Source organism: Quercus lobata, chromosome 4 (genome assembly GCF_001633185.2).
Source record: "Quercus lobata isolate SW786 chromosome 4, ValleyOak3.0 Primary Assembly, whole genome shotgun sequence".
Classification (NCBI taxonomy): domain Eukaryota; kingdom Viridiplantae; phylum Streptophyta; class Magnoliopsida; order Fagales; family Fagaceae; genus Quercus; species Quercus lobata.
This window is the reverse complement of record NC_044907.1, coordinates 81,442,567-81,464,107: the sequence shown is the minus strand read 5'-3', so window position 1 is coordinate 81,464,107 and position 21,541 is coordinate 81,442,567. Positions and strand designations below refer to the sequence as shown.

Genomic DNA, 21,541 nt, shown 5'->3' with positions numbered 1-21,541 from the left:
GAAGGGGGTTGGGAAAAATGGCCAAAAACCAGAGCCTCCCAGCCCACCTCCAGGGGAAAGACTCCAGGGGTGAAGGAAAACTTAAACTTGTATGAACACCACGAAAAACCCACCGCCTATCGATCAAGGCCTAGCCTTCCAAACCCACGCTCTACAAATGATATTGTTAGGGCCTTTTCACGTGCGAACCCGACACTGTTATGGTCCGCCACGAATCGTGTCCTTACAATTGGCGCCGTCTGTGGGGAAGGCTTGTGTGTTGGTATAGGATGTGGGTCGATAGAGTTTCTTCGTTATTTCTAACCGTTGGTTATAGAGTTCTAGTATAAAGTTCTGCTAGGGGCTACGTTTCTTGACTAGGGGCTTGGCTGAGGAGCTAACTCCCTAAAAGCCAACGTCCCCCGTAAAGAGCAAACTAGGCACTTGATAGCGTTAATCATATGGATAAACTCTAGGGGCTTGGCTGAGGAGCTAATTCCCCTAAAGCCAAGATCCCACACAAAGAGAAAACTAGGTTTTGGACAGAACCAAGGCATTGCATGGTCCACGGACACAAGCCTATGGGGAAACCAACTGCCTGGATGAGGAAAACTAGGTTTTGGACAGAACCAGGGCATTGCATAGTCCTCGGACTCAAGCCTATGGGGAAACCAACTGCCTGGATGAGGAAAACTAGGTTTTGGACAGAACCAGGGTATTGCATGGTCCACGGACTCAAGCCTATGGGCAAACCAACTGCCTGGATGAGGAAAACTAGGTTTTGGACAGAATCAGGGCATTGCATAGTCCTCGGACTCAAGCCTATGGGGAAACCAACTGCCTGGATGAGGAAAACTAGGTTTTGGACAGAACCAGGGCATTGCATGGTCCACGGACTCAAGCCTATGGGGAAACCAACTGCCTGGATGAGGAAAACTAGGTTTTGGACAGAACCAGGGCATTGCATGGTCCACGGACTCAAGCCTATGGGGAAACCAACTGCCTGGATGAGGAAAACTAGGTTTTGGACAGAATCAGGGCATTGCATAGTCCTCGGACTCAAGCCTATGGGGAAACCAACTGCCTGGATGAGGAAAACTAGGTTTTGGACAGAACCAGGGCATTGCATAGTCCTCGGACTCAAGCCTATGGGGAAACCAACTGCCTGGATGAGGAAAACTAGGTTTTGGACAGAACCAGGGCATTGCATGGTCCTCGGACTCAAGCCTATGGGGAAACCAACTACCTGGATAAGGAAAACTAGTTTTGGATAGAACCAGGGCATTGCATGGTTCACGGACTCAAGCCTATGGGGAAACCAACTACTTGGATGAGGAAAACTAGGTTTTGGACAGAACCAGGGCATTGCATGGTCCACAGACTCAAGCCTATGGGGAAACCAACTACCTGGATGAGGAAAACTAGGTTTTGGACAGAACCAGAGCATTGCATAGTCCTCGGACTCAAGCCTATAGGGAAACCAACTACCTGGATGAGGAAAACTAAGTTTTGGACAGAATCAGGGCATTGCATAGTCCTCGGACTCAAGCCTATGGGGAAACCAACTACTTGGATGAGGAAAACTAGGTTTTGGACAGAACCAGGGCATTGCATAGTCCTCGGACTCAAGCCTATGGGAAACCAACTGCCTGGATGAGGAAAAACTAGGTTTTGGACAGAACCAGGCATTGCATAGTCCTCGGACTCAAGCCTATGGGGAAACCAACTGCCTGGATGAGGAAAACTAGGTTTTGGACAGAACCAGGCATTGCATGGTCCACGGACTCAAGCCTATGGGGAAACCAACTACCTGGATGAGGAAAACTAAGTTTTGGACAGAACTAGGGCATTGCATAGTCCTCGGACTCAAGCCTATGGGGAAACCAACTACTTGGATGAGGAACCAACTATTTAAAAAAAAAAAAAAAAAAAAAAAAAAAAAAAAAAACTATGGCACATAAACCTCAAAATCCATCCGAAGAGAACTCCGCGTTAACAGATGGGTTAATACCTTGATTGCGCGGATTCCTTGGTCTACCCTCGGATCCCCAGTATCAAAGGGGTTGATGCGATACAGCACAACATATTACCCAAAAGCACAACCAAAGTCCCTCGCTACTCGGCTACCCTCTCGGACGAATTATTTAGAGTTTATCGTTCTCGGACATCGCTCTAGCATGCATCGCGCAGCACTCAGCAGTTATCCCGGTTAGTTCCAAGAGTTTAATTTATTGAGAATTAACCTTGTTATGCTTGATAATATTTGTAAGTTTAAACTAGTTGGAATCTGTGTTAAAGCATTTTTCTGCCTGGAATATCATTAAGGGCAAGCTTATATTTAATATTCATGCATAAAGTAGTTGTTACGGAGAAGAAAGATATGTATAGAGAAATAGACACATATTTTATTAAGACAAAGGAACAGTACAGTGTACAATGAAAAGCTGAAACAAAACTTACATTGAAGCTAACTACGTAAGTAACGAAAAATACAAGAGAGTGAAGATAAAGCCGAGGAGGTAGCACAGAGGAGAAGTTGGCTACTGCCTCGAGACCTTATTCCTCCTCAATGCTTTTGCACGCCCATAACTCAGGCAGCAAAAGAACCCGACTTAAGCCTCACACCGCTGAGGGAAAGATGCAGGGAGCCGGAAGCTGAGGAGCCTTCACCAAAAATTTGCCTGCAACAAGGCAGAGGCGCTGGGGGCGGAGAATCTTTCTTCTGACACACCAAAAATTTGGCATGAACAGAACCTGCTTCGGATTTTGACTAAAAGAGGGAGAAACACCCTTTCCCCTCTGTCAAACTGGAATATTCTCTTGAATTTGTGCCTCCTTTGCCCGTGCCTCACCATCTGGAGTCTCAGGAGGACACGGCGCCTTTGTGGCGGAGAGAGCTCTTTTGCCCCAACCCTCGCTTCGAACATGATGTACTAGGAGAGAAGATTGAAGGATTTGTGCGAAAGTAAAGCGACTTTCTCTCCTATTTATTTAAGAGATAAGGTGGAGGCATTTTACTCACGCGGCGTCCCAAGGAACGCTACAAACAAAATGTCTCTGGCTCGATTTCCAACGTCGTCTGCAACCCTGAGGCTAAAGGAGTCTCGAGAAGGCGCACCTCGAACACTGGGACGCCAAAAAGTACCGCGTGATCAAAGACTACGGAAATACCTCTTAATTTGCGGGCCCAGTAAATTCGCGGCCCAGGCCCGTTCAGCATAGGAGCCCAGGGACAGAACCAAGGCCTTGCATGGTCCTTGGACCCAAGCCTATGGGAAAACCAAGTACAAAAAATTATAATTATTACAAGTTTTGGACAGAACCAAGGCCTTGCATGGTCCTCGGACTCAAGCCTATGGGGAAACCAAGTACATAAAAAAATTACAAGTTTTGGACAGAACCAAGGCCTTGCATGGTCCTCGGACTCAAGCCTATGGGGAAACCAAGTACATAAAAAAATTACAAGTTTTGGACAGAACCAAGGCCTTGCATGGTCTTCGGACCCAAGCCTATGGGAAAACCAAGTACAAAAAATTATAATTATTACAAGTTTTGGACAGAACCAAGGCCTTGTATGGTCCTCGGACCCAAGCCAATGGGGAAACCAAATACTTTGATAAGAAAAGGTTTGAATTTCGTAAAGATGGGTTACTTGATAAAAATGTCAGGTCACTTCATCCACGGCTTAAACACCATAAAAGGTTAAGGCCAATAAAGGTGTAAGGAAGGTGGTGGAACGCCCCAGCATTTAGTCGTATAAGAAGGCTGTTCATTTGGTGGGTGATATATCTTCAAATGGTTATTCCTCACACGGCATCAAACCTTCGTTTTTCTCCTCGGCTAGCAGGGGGTAAGTATTACTTTTCACTGGTCGGCCTTATTGTGCCAAGCATTTCTATTAAAGTTATGACGACATCTTTTTATTATCAAGTATTTTGGTCTTAGTCGTCATTGGTTTAGATGCTACATTATTGTGCCGAACAGCGTTTGTAAATTTAAAAAAAAAAAAAGAAGGCATAGAGACAAAACATGCGAAATAAAATAACAACAATTTTTATTAATACGAAAAATTATTACAACGTACAAAAAGGGGCTCAAACGAGCCTATACAAAATGTGAACTGCCTAAGCAACAATTACATCCGTAGTACAGATAAGTAAACTGTCAGGCGTCTTTTAAACTCGTCTTCAAAGTCTCTACAATCTCTGCCTCAATACTGCTCATATTACGATAAGAACCTTCTTTGGGAAAAAATGAAGGAGAAGGAAATAGTAAGGAAGAAATCAATGAAGAAGATGGAGGACATGAGTAAAGAAGGAGGAGAAGAAGAGAGAAGAGATGAAAAGAAAGAAAAAGGAGCAAAAGAGGGAGAAGTGAAAGCACCAGGATGGATCTGGTGCTGGGAAAACTAAGAAAGGGAGACGGAGGATAGCACCAGTGAAGGAAAAGAGGAAGAAGTAGAGACACTTAGTCCCTGCCTCGATCCTGACTCCCAACACACTGGAGCCATACTAGGTATGCTCATAGGAGAGCGGTTGGTACTGATGATGGGTGTTCTCGACTCAGTCACGCCGAAAGTTTGACGTGACAAGTCCCTGTTTCGGATTTTGACTGAAAGAAGGGTAAGATTGATTTTGAGTCTTCGCCATCCCTGTCCCGATCGAGCCATAATGAGCTTTATTGGAACATGGCGCTTATGGGAGGGGTTTGGCTCCTGCATCACTCGTTGTTATGGTAAAGTGTATCACGATTTAGTTTATAAACCAGTGGGTAAAATGAACCCTAGGGGAGGCCAAGTATTTCAAATCTCAGAAGGATGAAAAGGGATTCTTTACAAAAACAATAACCTCCTCCTTTCCTTCTTATACAGAGGGTGGAGCGGGAGACATTTAATAGGTTCAGATCTCCAAAGGAATCTGCCAACACAAACATGCCGGTTCCGTTTCTCCACCCCATCAAAACAAACCGCCGAATTAAAGTAGTCTCGTAAATAGTGGTTATTAAAAGCGCGTTTTGGATACCCAAACGATAAGAACGCATCAAACGCGAAATCAAAAAACTGTCTCATAGACCGGTGCATTTCTTGGACAGATGAAGAGCCGCCAGCATTATTAATAGGCCAAGTTGATTGGGCCGTAGGAAGAGGTTCGACATCACCAAAACCCCCCTTTCCAACCAAGAGGTTGGACAACCGGGTTTTGAGGGGCTATTGTGGGGCCCAAATGATTTATGGGCCAGGCCCATCTACCCAGAGAGAATCCGAAGGCCCAAGCCGAGGAGGGTTATGGCCCAAACTCGACAAGATAGCCTTTGGATACCGCCGAGGGCAGTTCAGTCCTCGGCAAACCCAAAGTACCCCCAGAAAGAAGGGTAAAAACGGTATAGGACTGAAACTTGGAAGAAAGATCTAAAATATCCAGGGAAAGCTGCTGTTACTGCCATTTAATGCTCTGAACCTGACAGAGCCGCATTCTTTGGCTTTTACAACCCTTCCCAACGACTTTGGGTATGGACTGACGGGACAAGTATCAGCCCTGGAAAAGTTGACCCTATACGTGGATGAAGGATAGTGGACGCAGGCGAGTATAAAAGGAAAAATAAGGAACCTAGAGAGGAGGTTGGGAAAAATGACCAAAAACCAGAGCCTCCCAGCCCACCTCCAGGAGAAAGACTCCAGGGGTGAAGGAAAATTTAAACTTGTACGAACACCACGAAAAACCCACCGCCTGTCGATCAAGGCCTAGCCTTCCAAACCCACTCTCTACAAATGATATTGTTAGGGCCTTTTCACGTGCGAACCCGACACTGTTACGGTCCACCACGAATCGTGTCCTTACATATATATATATACACATAAACACCATGAAGTGCCATTTGAGCTACAAAACTCTTGACAAATAATTTTTGTTTATAATCTGATACTACATAGAATTAGTAGGCTGTATGTTTCGGGCTTCAATGAAACAATGACTCGCTTGGAAGACCTGAAAGGAAGAACACACAATTAAAAGGTGACCGAGGTGGACCGGCCAAGTACCCTCTGATGATTAAATTAGTTTTTCTCTGAAAACTAGAGTTCTGGCTTTAGAGGAGTAATCTTAGAAAAAACTTACCCTGATTTGATGTAGGCGAGTCCTTATATAGAGGGTCTCAGAACGGTTATTTGCTTAATAACTTTCCCAAGATTTGTGGGAATTAGTAAGTTCAAACATAACCTCCACAACGGCTATGGAAGTTATAACCTCCAATCTCATCCGCTACAACTGCTCCTAGAAGTTAAGCATTTGTGAGGAAGTTATAGTGATAAATAAGAGTTTTGCTCTCATTGTGGTCTAGATCTTCAACATATGTGGGTAAATTCCATCATTGAGAATTTCCTACGTGTCACGTGATCGTCCAAGCACTTTTCCCATGGACGACCTCTTTAAACACCTAACCCTCGGCTCCTGGACGACCCCTATGGATGATCCAGAGATAGTAATCATTTTTTGCTTTCCCATCATAATCTTATTAAAAATTAGATTCACCAACCTTCAATTATTAAAAAGCGTGCATATGTTTACTCCAAAATAGACTATTTATTTATATCATCAATGAATCACAAGAAATAATTTGATACTTATAAACTAATTTTATGTGGTCAAAACACACGATTAGTAGGTCTCATGGTGATTTTAAACAGTAAGACCTACTATTTTGTGAGAGGAGTGGGTATAAAATTATATTCAGAAAAGCAACTATAACAATCACACCTTGCTCTGCTGGAAATTAGAGCATTATGATATGTGGTTTCAACATCATCTCTTCATAAATATGAAATAACCATGCATTTGAACTCAATTTACACATTTCATTTGAAGCTCATTATCCTATCTGAGACATTAATTATACATTCATAAAGGATTCCATGTCTGTTTATGTGCAAATTATAAGAGCTCAAACCTCAGTTGGCTGTAGCCTAAACTGTAACGAAGAAGGTAGTTTAATTAATTAAATTATAGGGTTTTTATAGAATTGACGGTTCATGACCACAATTTCCATAGAAGCATGCAACAACGGATTAGTATTTGACCTAAGGAGGCAAATCAGTTGATCAATTTAGTACTTCATTGCAACATCCCAAATGCAACTCCTTATTTTGAGAAATACAAGAGTGTTTACTGTTTGGTGGCCAAGTATTATCAGAGGAGGCTATGCCGTAGCAGATCAAGAATAATGTAATGTAAGACATCATGCTGGTAGCTGCAAAATTGTCTCTAACCCTTTTTGTAATAGAATTTTATGTAGCAGATTGAATTTTTTTTTTCTTTTCTATTGAAAGAGAGATAGAGTAGGCTGTTGTGTGATCATTTAGGAGCGGTTGTACTTTGTTTTGTTGCCCAAAGGTTGGTTGTGTGGTGTAGGTCACCTGTGTCGTGCATGTGTCAGTGTCTGTTGTGCTTGCACAGTCATATCATCCTACTTTCGACTATGAAAGTAATAATTCATAAGGATCTTTTGAAATTGAAAAGAACACTTACCATGGTCTTTAACTCCATGAATAGTGGGAAATGTTCTTTTCCATTTATTTGTATTTTGTCGAAGTGAGACATATTCCACTGCTGTGGCGAAATTCAAAATATCAAACACCCCCTCTCCCCCTCCTCTTCCACAGTTAATTCTTGAAATTATGATATTTATTTTGAATTACATTACTCATTGAAACACAAAACATCTAGAGATACAACAATGTAAGAGAATACAATGATTACAAAACAATTATAAGTTATAACAATGTAAATGCTTACATATCATGAAAGAACTTGTAGGTTTTGATATCTTCTATGATAAACTTGACTGCACCAATGCAACCCAACACTGCAACAACTGAGAACCAGGTAGATATTGCAAAATTAAGGAGCTGCATTGAAAGGCGACATTTGGCATCCTTGGGCATTCTTCCCGCTTTCAAATATGCCACAGAAGGGAAGACAAAATCCAGTGGAGTGAACCCAATTGCGCCACAGATGGACACAAAGTCCCCAAAAAAGGGCATGGCTGCAGCAATAAGTGTAATAAGAGCCATGTAAATGGAAGTAAAAATAAGTCGGACAAGGTATTTTCTCAGGGGGTAACGGCCAGTAGCTTTGCTGGACAGCATATTTTCCTCGAAGTAGGCATATGTTGGCCTGCAATATATCTAAAAGAAAAAATTCAATTAAAAAAGGCATTGAATTCATAATCGTTTAAAAACATGACTAATGCAGAACCAAGAGAGGAAGTAATAATAAAAATGTGGGAAGATGCCAGTATAAAAACACAACATTGCAAGAATTTCGCTTGACATAGACACAGACAAAAAGAAATTTGAAATTCAAATTATGATGGAATGGTGATGCATCACTTAAGAAAAGACCATTAAAGAATAAATGAGAGAGTACAAGAAGTCATGATTGAGAAAGCTTGTGTTCTGTTGACTGCTCACTTTTTTCAAGACTGCATGTATATATGGCTGTTCTCCATTTTTCTATTTTCGCAATTTGATCTATACTTCACAAATTGCTGATTTCTATGGTGTAAAATCAAAGAATATTTGGTTATTAAATTTCTCATTTTTAGGGATTTATTTATAGATACCTAATACTGAGAAAGGTTTGTCACATTGCCTTGTTGTTAATGAAGTTTTCAGATGTTTGCATCAAGCGTATTCTGAAATCTATATCACACCCTTCTTTTCATTTTATAGCTAAACTTAAATTATAATTCTGTCCTGAGAATAAAAATAATACAAGAAAAAAATAACGAAGAAGAAGAAAGAGAGCAAGAAACAAAGACCTATCATGTAAACCTATAATGGTCAAGCATGTTACATTAAATGCAACTTTTTATTTATAAAACCTTAAAAAGAGTACCTGATAGCATCCAGATATTTGTATCACAGCAAAGAGATTTGCCATAACAATTGTCCATTCAGGAACGCTTAGAGAAGATAATATGTAAGGCTGAACTTCTGATCCAAAAGCCCAGTATCCACAGGAGGCCAGTTGCCAGTAACTCAGGATAATGACACTGTATGCTGCTGATACACCCTTATACATATTCTTCCTTGCAGGTTCTCTCATGGTATTCTGGAAAGTAAATGGTTGTTTATAGTCACCATATTGATTGTTAAGAATGTGTATTGTTCAAAAATATTATCCCTTAGTTCATCTACCAGTACACAAAAGCCAAACAAAAATAAAATTTGACTTTTAATAGATGGAAAAGGAAAATCAACATAAGAATAAGAATGAAAACCCCTGAATTTATAAAATATTTTTTATGACATGTTACCTGTATTTCAGGAAGCATTGCATCTCCAAAAGAAAATGCAATTATCGCAAGAGCATTAAAGGCTCTAAAGGTCTTACGAGAGGAGCTTCCTTGCAAACTGTAACTTATTGAGTTTCTGTCAGTCTTCTTACCTGGAAGGACATGAAATCAAATAAAGCCAGAGATGAAGCTATGAAGATACTAAATTTTATGGAAAATACTGGTTCAAGCAATAAAGCTATGATGCAGAAGGCAAAGGAAAACATGACAAGCCCACCATCATAAATTGTCACACCAATGGTTGTAGCTGCAAATCCAATCGTGCTGAAAGTGCACAACGCATTTACCCATCTCAATGAGTGGATATCAGGAAGCTGAGAGAGAACAAGTTCAAAGGCTCCAAAGAACATAATGAAATGCTGCAAGGTTAAGGAACCATCCTCACGAAAGTATTTGTAAACTGCCTGCGTACGTATATAGATGGAACAGAACAACAACACCCCCCCCCCCCAAAAAAAAAAAAAGAAAAAGAAAAGAAATAAATGAACAGTAAGAAATAAGGAGGAACGCATATCATAATAATCTATCATTTTAAGACTGCCTAACCTTAAGGCTGCTCCCAGCAGCAATTTGAATGGCAATGTTATTGCCCAAAGAAGCCACCTGCTGAAAAAGTGCAACAGACCAATAACCCCAGAATCCTTCAAGAATTGGGGAAAAAAATTCCAGTCAAATAACCAGAAATACATATGGTGAAAAAGCGATACAAGCTAAAACAGTTAAAAGATCCAACTTAAAACACAGGTTTGGATTCTAAATACTGAGATATTTTAACTGTATGTAAGCACTGTAGTTGGAAAAACAAGTGCATCACATGTAACTCAGGAAAATAATTGTCATAATTTAAAACAAATGACCACAAGAGCTATAGCTCATCAATTGAGAAATGGTAGGTATTAAGTTCAAACAAGTTGTGCCTTACATTTCAGGTAGGGAATAGGATTTGGAATCAAGTGGTAATGTTCTAATGCTCAGAAATGTACCCAACAAAGCTCTAATACAAAAGTTCTATATAGAAGAATTAGAAGGACAAAGGAGAATACAATTTTCATCAGGAGTAACTTCATCTTCACCCTATATACATATAAATGTCCATGGCAATGGACTTGAATTGTAAACATTGTACAAGTAGCCACTAGAAGATAATTAATAATAGTTTTCTCAGATATTGTGACAATAGCAGGCATCTAACAATCAAAGACAAGAAAATTTTCTAGCTACAATGTTAGGACTCTGATTGGGGGTGCATCTGGTGTAGTGTGTTGTGGCTGTGTTAGGTGCAGTGGATGCTTGTACAGAGATGCAGGGGATACTTGTACAGAGTTGGTTACAAGTTAGTTGATAATGCATTGGAAGTTGTACTTGGTTAGTTAAGTAACTAAGCTGTGTTGTTTTGTACTTTGTTAGTTAGTGAGTAGGGTATAAAGCTCAATACTGATTGTAATGTGAATTGAATTGATGAATAATACATTGAATAGTCATTCTTGAAATGCTATTGGAGGTTGATTCCCTCGAAGAATCGATGGAGGCCTATTCCCCTTGAAGAACTACTAGATTGAGAGCAATAGAGATTAAGGGTCATTTGATTCCTATCATACAATAGCAGACATCTAACAAGCAAGTACAAGTATGATAAGCTCAAACCAGTCAGTGATGCCATTCTAAATAATTACAGCTGAAATGGGAAAAATTAAATCTGAATTCCTTCTTTTTTCTAGATTTCTCAATTCTTGGATATCTGATCTGAGTTCTCCTAATTAATCAACAAATTTAAGTAGTGGTCTATGATAAACATAAAGCTGTCCTTGAAACAATTTTAAGTTTTAATCTTTTCTTTATAATATTCTTGCTATTGATGTCACTCACTCACTCACGGTTGTTTCTTTTCTTATATTAATATTAATATTAAAAAGTGGAATTGAAATTAGAAAATACCAACCAAAGATGCTCTCAGCAAGTTCTCTATATGTAATGTGCTTCTTTCCATTCCATTTCCATAATGACGCAATCAGAAGGCTAGAATACCAAGTTGCCAATGTTCCGCTCACTAAACTAGTCACACCTGGGCAGAGGGAGTTGCAACTTAATTCTAACAACATATCCACAATACAATAAAAGTTCTTCTTTTTTTTTTTGGTATAGGTAAAAGCTAAAATAGATTTCATAAAATATAATTTAAAAAATATCATAAAAAAAAGGTAAAAGATAAAATAGAGAGTATTAACCAAATAATTAAAATTAGACAAGAAAACTAAAATTAGTAGTTTAATTTAAAGCATTAATATAGACAAATTTAAAAAAAAATATTCATACATAACAACCCGAATTAAGTTAGATGTATGGAGTATGATTTTCATATATTGTAAGGCCTAGGTAGGAATTAATAGGATAGATAGTAAAATTATCATTATCATCAACAATAACAATATTATAGTAACATTAGCTCAGTTCAGACCATACTTTCTTTTCCCGATAGAAAATCAAGTAGCGCATTTGTAACCAAATTATTATTATCATCAAGATCAACAATATTATTATTATTATTATTATTATAGTATAATATTTTGCTAATAGAAGCTGAATAGTGTCGTCTCGGAGATTAGAAGATATTTTAAGGCATCGCGCGCGCGAGGTTGCATAATATCTCTTATAATATATATATATATATATATATTGTCAGTCCCACACCACACCGTTGTGATGATGAAACAAATGAATGATTTCTGCTATATGGAGACACACTTTGTTGTAATTAATTAGTATATGGGACTCTGCATATTTATAATTATTTTGCATGTTTATTCAATTGTTGCCAAAAAAAAAAAAAAAGAAACAGGAAAAAAGAGATGTTAAGCGAAGCAAGCAGAGCAAAGAGAAGAGTTTACAGACCAAGAGGCCAACCGAGAGAAGCAAGAGCGAAGGGCAAAGGAGCGTAAGCAGCTGGAGTGGCAATCGTAGTGGCCACATGGAAAGCCGCGTGCTTCCACGTCCCTCTTCCTCCTTCTTCTTCTTCTTCTTCTTCTTCTTCATGCTTCTCTGCTGCTGCTGCCGCGGGTGGCGTGCTCGGAATAATGTCTGAATGCATTTTGCACCAATTGTCAGCTACTTGGACTATTGGAGTTGAAAATAAAGCAGTTTTACTTTTATTTATTTATAGTTTCTTTCACGTCCCAAAAAACCAAAGCACTCTCGTATTTGTGTGTATGAATACAATTTTTCTGTATCACATTTTATATTCTATTTTATTTTTCATCGATCATAATTTATCATATGTTTATTTTTTTTATTTTAAATTTTGACTATTTTATAATAAAAAAAATTAAATAAATATATGGTAAGTTGTACTTAGTGAAATATAAAATAAAATACAAATAAATGATACAGCAAATTTGTATTCATGTATTACACTCCTTCAGTCTTTCCTTGTATTTTAATTTTGCTTATTTGTTTGGAAGATAAATTAAAAAAATATTTTAAATTCAAAACGTACCTTATGTGAAAAGTTTTATTTAGGATCTATTTTTATTTTGTTAAAACTAAAAATTTATTGCTAAAAATATAGTAGATAAAGGTAAAAATTAGTTGAAATAGTACCGTAGAACCCATGAATAGTATCAAAAAGTGCAGTGAAGTCATGAATAGTAGCAAAAATAAGCTGAATAGTAAAATAATTTTAATTTTTCATTGGTATCCAAACACACACTTAGGTGGCAATTCGTGTTCATGTATCGAGTTCGTGTCACGTCAACTTATGAATATCCGACTATATAGGTCAACATTAACCTAACATGTTTACTAAACGGGTCAAGATTCATCAACTTTAACACAACCCATTTATTAAACGGGTCAGTCGTGTCTACCTATTTATTAGATTTTCTCAAAATGAAAAAAAAAATTATGAAAAAACAAACAAATAAATATTTTTAATATAAAATTTAGAACTAACGAATAACTACATTACAAATAATTGTTAAAGGCCTTATAGCTGAATTGGCACCTCCCCATGTACAAAGTGCTTGGGAGTCTAGGGGGGAAAGGGTTCGAACTACAGGATTAGCAGCATGTTGTAATTATTTCTCAAAAAAAAAAAAAACATTACAAATAATCATTCAAAATTAAAGCATATCTCAATTCACAAATAATCAATCACAATATGTCAAAGAAAATAAACTACAACAACTAATAAGTTTATATACCTAAAGTTTGAAGGGTATATTGGTGAAATGTCTTTTAATTAAACGGGTCAGATGGGTCAAACGAGTTTTATATGTTGAACACTAACCCAACCCGTTTATTAAATGGGTCAGTCATGTCAACCCGAATATGACACGAACTCATTAAGTTTCAACTCATAACTTGCTAATTTTGTATCGTGTCAGATTCGCAAGTCATATCCAATTTTGCCACCCCTACACTTCCACCCTCCAATTGTTATTGCACATTGAAAATAAAGGTTTAACACACATAATCACTCCCTCACAAATAGTACCAAATTTAATTATAAATTAATAATAATAAAAATCAAATCAAATTAATAAAAAAATCAAATCTTCAGAAAATCAAAACCCAGCCCTCTGTAACCGTCCGTATAGAAATGAAAATGCCCTCATAAAAACTATATAAAATTTGGCACTAACTCTAAGTTCATTAATAATAGTTGCTTGACTAAATTAAGATCTTAAAAAAATGAAATAATTTGAGGTTACGTGTTATAATTTGGCCGAGTTTAGTGCACTAAAGACAATGAACCTTCCAAAAAAAAAAAAAATGTCATAGTGTGAACTTCAAGCACTTTTGGGGCCTCCCCAAAAATAAAAAGTCACCACGAAACAAAGCAGACGAGTAGATGTATGACCAAACTATCTAAGAAATGTCAAAGTGTGGAATTCAAGGCCACAACCAAGCAAGCAGTTCATCAAAAAAATAAAAACCAAGCAAGCACTATAAGCGACTATATGATTCAAATTTCAAAGTACTGAAAGTAGACCTGTTAAATAGGTCACGTTAAGCGGATCTAATTGGGAATCTGGTTAGGTACACTGTACACATCAAAGGATCAAACTAAAACAGATTATAATTAAAATCTAAAATTAGGTATTCACTAATAAATTATTTTTAGAGATTTTTTTTATAGAAAATGATAGTTTTTTTTTTAAATTATCATAAAATATTTTTAAAAATGATTGATTAGTACACGTTAACTAGACCCAATTATGTATATGTATAATAATTTAATTTAATATTTTTTGCATATATTCTATATTTATATATACTAGCATGTAATTTGTACTTACGCATGAAAACATTTAACAATAGTGATAATGACTAATGAGTTGGTCATCTTAATTTCCACATTGAGCATTATAAATGGGATAGAAACAAACAAACAAACAAACAAACCCAATCAAATTTATAAATTCTTAAGAGCCATTTAGAATCATGTAATCCAAATTGGCTTTTGAAACCAACAATACTCATACTAAAGCAATTAACAGCGGATTAGTAAAACTTTTTTCCTGTTTTTTTGAGAAAATGATTAGTAAAACTAAATAGTAAATAGTCACTTCTTGTAGATGTTCCAAAGTTTTTAACTTTTTATAAGGCCTTTTAAAAAAAAAAAAAAAAAAAAAAATTCAGTCTTAGGCCTCCTATGAACGTTGTAGTATATCGTCAATGAGAGAGAATGGTGGCCTTAGAGGTGTCTAAATCATGTTTCAAGATTAAGGGTAGATTAATTATCAAAAGATGCTTTCCCAAGATTAAAGTATCGATCCATCCACTTCCTTCACATTGTCTCATTCGGAACAATCTTTTGGTATAAAATGAATAGTGGCTGAATCAACCATAGTCCATGGAATTTAGTGTACTCACCAATACAAACATCATTTTCCTTTAATAGACCACACACAATTGAACAAAAAAAAAAAAAAAAACAATCATAAGAATCTCCTGATGAAGAGGAATATTACGCAGTGGCAAGGTTGGCATTGATAATATAGGTAAACCTCCACATTTTTTATTTACAAGGAAAATTACAGCAATAAAGGGTTTAGACCAAAAAAAGAAAGTGGAATCTACTATGCAAAACTTTAACTATTTTCGCTCGTTTGGAGTTGTGGGGCCAGAGAACTTATGACCCGGCCCACTTTCCATTAGGACTCAGGGCCCGCACCGATGATAGTAGTTGCCGAGGACAAGTAATGAAAGACCAAATAGCCTAGAGATGCAACCGAAGATGACCCTGTCCTCGGCATTCCAAGACTTCAAAGGGAAAAGCGACATGTCGTCAAAGGCAGCCTTCAAAGTGCCCCCAGAAGAAAAGGCGAGTAAAATGGGGCTCACATGGGGGTACGGAGTGGGAGTGGTTCAAGGAAAAGACGTCACATCTGCATTGAATGCGCCCACAAACGTCCTAGCCATATTGATGGGAAAAGACTCCTAAACAGTGTGGTTTCGGTTATTGCAACTAACAGAAAGTAGGGGGAGGCGGCTGATGGAACAGGTACTCGAATAGGTGCCTGCCTGATCAACAGATGAAAGGTCGGGATCAACCGAGAAGGGCTATATAATGTAAATGCGCCAAAAAAAAGGGGGGGCCGAAAACCAGGGTACCCAAAAAAGGGAGAGGAAAAATAAGAACATGAAGCTTCATGGATAAGATCCACGGACAACCTTAGCTCGTCTCTGCGTGTCCACCATGAGTACCATGATTAACTACCGTCCAGTGACCAAGGCCTAGCCTTTCAAGCTCACGCTTTACAAATTATATTGTTTAAGCCCTTAACGTGCAAACCCAACATCATTTTGGGGTCGTTACAAATCGAGTCCTTACAATTGGCGCCGTCTGTGGGGAGGCTTGTGCGTTGGCACAGGCGGTGGATTGAGAAAGTCCCTCCATCACTTCCAGCAGCCCGTTGCAATGCCCTAACATAAAGTTCCACTAGGGGCTACGCTTCGAAGCGTCAGTAGCGCAGATGATTCTAGGGGTTTCCAACGTCAGATCAACGTCCCACACCTTGGCCGAGGGGCTAATCCCCCCAAACTTAAAGAAAAATCTAAGTTTTGGACAGAACAATGATATTGCATGGTCCTCGGACTCAAACCTATGGGGAAACCAACTACTTAAAGAAAAATCTAAGTTTTGGACAGAACCAAGGTATTGTATGGTCCTCGGACTCAAACCTATGGGGAAACCAACTACTTAAAGAAGATTATGAGTTTTGGACAGAACCAAGGTATTGCATGGTCCTCGGACTCAAACCTATGGGGAAACCAACTACTTAAAGAAAAATCTAAATTTTGGACAAAATCAAGGTATTGCATGGTCCTCGGACTCAAACATATGGGGAAACCAACTACTTAAAGAAAAATCTAAGTTTTGGATAGAACCAAGGTATTGCATAGTCCTCGGATTCAAACCTATGGGGAAACCAACTACTTAAAGAAAAATCTAAGTTTTGGACAGTACCAAGGTATTGCATGGTCCTCGGACTCAAACCTATGGGGAAACCAACTACTTAAAGAAGATTATGAGTTTTTGACAGAACCAAGGTATTGCATGGTCCTCGGACTCAAACTTATGGGAAAACCAACTACTTAAAGAAGATTATGAGTTTTGGACAGAATCAAGGTATTGCATGGTTCCCGGGTTCAAACCTATGGGGAAACCAACTACTTAAAGAAGATTATAAGTTTTGGACAGAACTAAGGTATTGTATGGTCCTCGGACTCAAACCTATGGGGAAACCAACTACTTAAAGAAAATCTAGATACCAGGCTGGGCCTAACAATGCACATGACATCTCGGATGACGCCTATATCTCCACTGAAGTATGTTCAGACACAAGTTCAACGCCCTATGGGCACGGGTAAGTTAGAATTCTAGGATATGATCCCAAATATATCATATGCATAACCATTCATACATATCAAGATAACTAGTTCAAAAATCATGAGATCCGCAACAATAGTAAGTATCGGCAAGGGCAACTAACATGTAATTTAAAGGAAAAATGAAGAAAAGAATTTCATATATGTGGTCAATAAGTTCAACTACAAGCAAACTATAAAGTTTTCGAAACAAAAGAGAAACTAGGTAATAATTAAACTAGAAATAAATACGAAGGTTGGCCAGGGCTTCTACTTCTTCAATTTCGTTTTGGCCACATCCTAGGAAGGCCGAGCAGGACTAGCTTCAGGGCCCTGGGAGACATCCCCTTTTTAGGAAGGCTGAGCAAGATTGGTTTCAATGCTCTTGGGGACATCAGTAAGGGAAATTGCCTGTAGGAACTGAACAAGGATGGCTGGCTCCTTGGCACCAGAGATCTGAGCACTGACCGTAGGCTCGACACCCTCTTTAGGCATCTCGGGATTCAGACCTCCAGGTGCTTCTGTCACATCATGAGGCTCTCCTCCTTCAATCGACTCGCCAGGAGGGACGATGATCTGAGCAACTTCTGACTGAGCAACCCCTGCCTCGTGTGGATCGCTCGTAGCCTCGGAACTGGCGAAGGCGGTCACACGGATGGCTGGGGGATAAAATATGCTCTCCTTCTTCCACAAGTCGGACGAAACTTCCACCCCAGCTCGTTGAAGGGCCTCTTCCCAAACCTGGGAGTAGTATAGCCTGCATATGTCTGGAATTTGAGCTTTAAGGGAGGCCTGGGTTTCAGCCACCCCCGCCTTATAACCCTCCTCCTCGGCCTTGTCCCTGGCCATTTCGGCCTCAGTTCTAGCAAACTCAGCCTCCTACTTGGCCCTCACGGCTTCATCCTTGGCAAATTCCGCCACGCCTTTAGCATTATTTGCCTCGATCAGTTGCTTTTTCAAATCGCTGATTTGCTTCTTAGCAATCTGCAATTGATCCTCGGCGGCGAGTAGGCGCTTTGTCTGTTCCTCAGCCTGCTTTTGGGCACTAGTCAAACCCGCCGCGGCACTATCCCTGGCTCGGGCAGCCTCCTTTAAGTCCTCCCTAGCCTTCGCGAGGTCAGTCTCGGAAGCTTTGAGGGTCCGCGCAGCATCTATGCGTTTGGTGCGTTCAACCTCGGTGGCCTTACTCTGCCCCTTAACTTCTTCCTCCATCTTATAGGTGGCCTGGATAGCCTGCCAATTGAGACAAGTATATTGTGAATGAAAATCTGGGAGCAAGAATTGATAGAGCCTTCAAGAGTCTTACCGTCACAACCCATTAGAAATCCTAATCACCGTTGCTTCTTACCACCACCAGAAGACCCCACAATAAAAAAATCCTACCAGCACCACCACCATATCGCCACCATTGCCAATTTGACACAATCATCCCAATCACTCCAAGACGCCAACCCCACGGCCGTAGATCCTAAGCCCATACTCAAATCACCAAACTAGTTGCAACCACGAAGACAGAGAAGTTCTATCACCGCTGACCCTGGTTCATCAATTTTTGGTCTTCCTCGCACCGGAGAACCACTTCCATCGGTTCTCGCTTGCCGCCGTGACTACCGCTGTACACACTCGCAAGCCCCAGTTGCAGCGACTCACCACCAGCAGCTTCGATCCTTACCATCACCTCTGTTCTGCGCTGCCATGATTTCAGTTTTGCCCATTGTCACGCTGCCGCAATCTCATCAGTCTCCATCAATCCGATCTCATGAGGTAACCCCCTAGCCTTGTCTAAACCCATTCTTCCAAAAAAAAAAAAAATTCTTTACCTGGCCCAATTTTCCCTTTAAAAGTCCACCCATCAGCCCCTTTTCCTAACAAATGCAAGCCTGAGCCTATTGTTTGACAACCCAGTACTATACCGAACCATGAAACATTGCCTGACCAAAAAAAAAATAAAAAAGGCAGAAAATTAAGTTTTAGTCTTTGTGTATTGTGCCTCTAAGTTGGAGCTGGAAAATGACTTCCTTTGATAGGAAGCTTGAGAAGCAGCTTAAAGATAGAGAATTTGAAAAGCAAATTAAGGAGGCTGGGAATAGACTCCTTGACCCTCCTTCCTCCATTGATGATCTTCTCACTCTTCTTAATAAAGTTGAAAATTTGTTAGCATATGTGGAGCAAGAACCATCCAAATCAATGCGAGATGCACTTTTACCCTTAGTGAAGGCATTGATTACTAATAAACTTTTGAGACATGCTGAAATGGATGTGAAGGTCTCAGTTGTATCTTGCATTATTGAGATTACAAGGATAACAGCACCGGATGCCCCATATAAGGATGAGCAAATGAAAGAAATATTTCAGTTTATTGTGGCAGCATTTGAAAATATGCCTCATGTGTCTACTCGCTCTTATAAGAAGGTGGTTTCAATTCTTGATACCATTGCAAAGGTCAAGTTATGCTTGGTGATGCTGGATCTTGAGTGTGATGCATTGGTTGTTGAAATGTTTCAATTCTTAACGCGTCAGCCACATAGCCGACATCGCCGTCTCCAAGGTCCCTCATGGACGCGTTCTCCAACAATGGCTCCCCGTAGAGCATTGGGGCGGAAAGCCAAGCACTCGGCGTGGATTGGGCTTCGATCCTTTTCCCCTTGCTTTAGGCGGATTGGGTTTCGATCCCTTTCCCCTTACTTTGGTGCCCAATCTTTAACTGTTTTTGAGCTCGCGGGGCTTCATCCCCCTCCTGAAAGGATTGGGATTTTCCCCCATCTATGGGTTCCTTCCCTTTAGGACTCCTCTTTCTCTTTGAGTTAGCGGGCTCCGGCCGAGGAGACAGAGCTGATTAAGGAGGAGCAGGAAGTTTGGGGCGGGGAGATTGTGGCTGTGACTCAGTAGATGAGGACCTAGTTTGGACGGGCTGGGGCAGAGGTGGTGAAGACGGAGCATTGGATTGCGGTTTTCCCTGTGCACCATTCCCCAGCTAACCCTCGATGAGGTCGAACAAGCTGGTCGGGGGCTTTCTCTTGAGACCCATCTCGGCTCGAGAGGATATTCCCACTGACAACAGTTCCGCTTTGGACAAGTCTGGGTCACCTAGATCACCAGAAGGATCCTCGGATGGGTCGGCTTGGTCAAATGCCCCAAAACCCTTCTCGGACAGACCCAAATTACCTTCGTCCCCCGCTGCCTGATGAGACGACGAAGAGCCCACCAATGGGATGCCCTCTGGGATAGGAGATCCTTCAGAGATCAAAAACTCTTGTTCAACTACGGTAATTTTCGGAAGCCAAGGACGGTTAGCGCTGATCACGTGCTTTGGGTCGGCAAATGACTTCTGAAGGGAAGCGTACCTTAAGATTTTGTGAGCAGCTCTGACTTGACCATCCTCGTCATTTACAAAAACTGCCGCTTGAAGAACAGTTTCCAAATCAACCCGGTTAACTAGATGAAAGTGTCGATGGAAGGCTTTTGGATCTGCAAAAAGAAGCATGTACATAGTTAGTAACCGAACCACACCAAATTAAAATGGCGCAAAGGATTGGCACCCGTTTGCTCTCTATACCCCATCTGGTTTTCCCTCCACCATCGGGCATGGAAGACCATCATACCATTCCCCGGATACGATAAGAAAGTCCTTGTTCAACCCCTTGTTGGTGTCGGGAAGGTACTGGATTAGCCGAACCCTATTGTCTCTCGTCTTCATGTAGTAGGATTTGCCCTTCAAATTTTGGAGATTGTAGCACCAATTTACGTCATGATGGATTAGTCTTAGCCCCATTTTTTCATTTAAGGCATCCATACAACCCAAAATCCTAAACATATTGGCCGCGTACTGGGTGGGAGCTAATCGGAAATGCCTAAGGTAACTCTTCATTACCGGCCCCATGGGAATTCTCACACCCCCCTCTACGAAGGCGAGAATGAGAATTACCACCTCGCCCGTCCTTCTCAGAAGATGCCACTCCCCCATCTTACAGTGCCTCAAACTTACATTGGGGGGAATCCTATAATCGGCGATGAACTTTTCCATCGCCTCCTCAGTATCAACCAATTCTCTCAATTTAACCATCTCTAAGAGCTACTAAACGAACTCAGTGGATGATGGGAGAAGGAGAGGAACAAGAGAAAAATAAACCTAGAAAAGAAAAAGCACGAGTTAGTGAAGGCAGAGAACTTACAGAAAGGAGAAAGGGAACCTCGGACAGGCTTTTTGTGCTAGAGATAGACTTGAATTTGGATGAAAGTTTGGATGAACCCAGGATATATGCGTTAGAACTCTTAAGTGTAAAAGTGAAGAGACAAATCGGTTCCAACAATCATTTATACCTCCCATCGAAAGTAACTGCAT

The 21,541-nt window shown here is 40.0% G+C and overlaps 1 protein-coding gene across 2 annotated transcripts; it reads right to left on the bottom strand.

Moving 5' to 3' along the window:
• Positions 1-7,561: 7,561 nt before the first annotated feature.
• On the bottom strand, positions 7,562-12,436 carry LOC115987322 (GABA transporter 1-like). 2 transcript variants are annotated; one of them, XM_031110853.1, is made up of 7 exons: positions 12,220-12,436; positions 11,270-11,392; positions 9,877-9,971; positions 9,548-9,734; positions 9,292-9,422; positions 8,871-9,086; positions 7,562-8,158 (listed from the first exon to the last, which is right to left on the bottom strand). In XM_031110853.1, the coding sequence occupies exons 1-7, from the start codon at positions 12,413-12,415 to the stop codon at positions 7,763-7,765; spliced, it is 1,344 nt and encodes a 447-aa protein (XP_030966713.1). In that variant the 5' UTR covers positions 12,416-12,436; the 3' UTR covers positions 7,562-7,762. The 2 variants fall into 2 exon arrangements, with proteins under 2 accessions (XP_030966713.1, XP_030966714.1); XM_031110854.1 differs by lacking the exon at positions 11,270-11,392 and having other exon boundaries at positions 7,663-8,158.
• Positions 12,437-21,541: the final 9,105 nt, after the last annotated feature.

What these genes read in the sequence shown, in the direction of transcription:
- LOC115987322 (XM_031110853.1), bottom strand. Translation starts at nt 12,415, where the DNA reads ATGCATTCAGACATTATTCCGAGCACGCCACCCGCGGCAGCAGCAGCA. An exon ending in TTCTCTCGGTTGGCCTCTTG is followed by an intron (nt 11,393 to 12,219) that starts GTCTGTAAACTC and finishes CCCTCTGCCCAG; the next exon opens with GTGTGACTAGTTTAGTGAGC. An exon ending in ACTTGCTGAGAGCATCTTTG is followed by an intron (nt 9,972 to 11,269) that starts GTTGGTATTTTC and finishes CAATTCTTGAAG; the next exon opens with GATTCTGGGGTTATTGGTCT.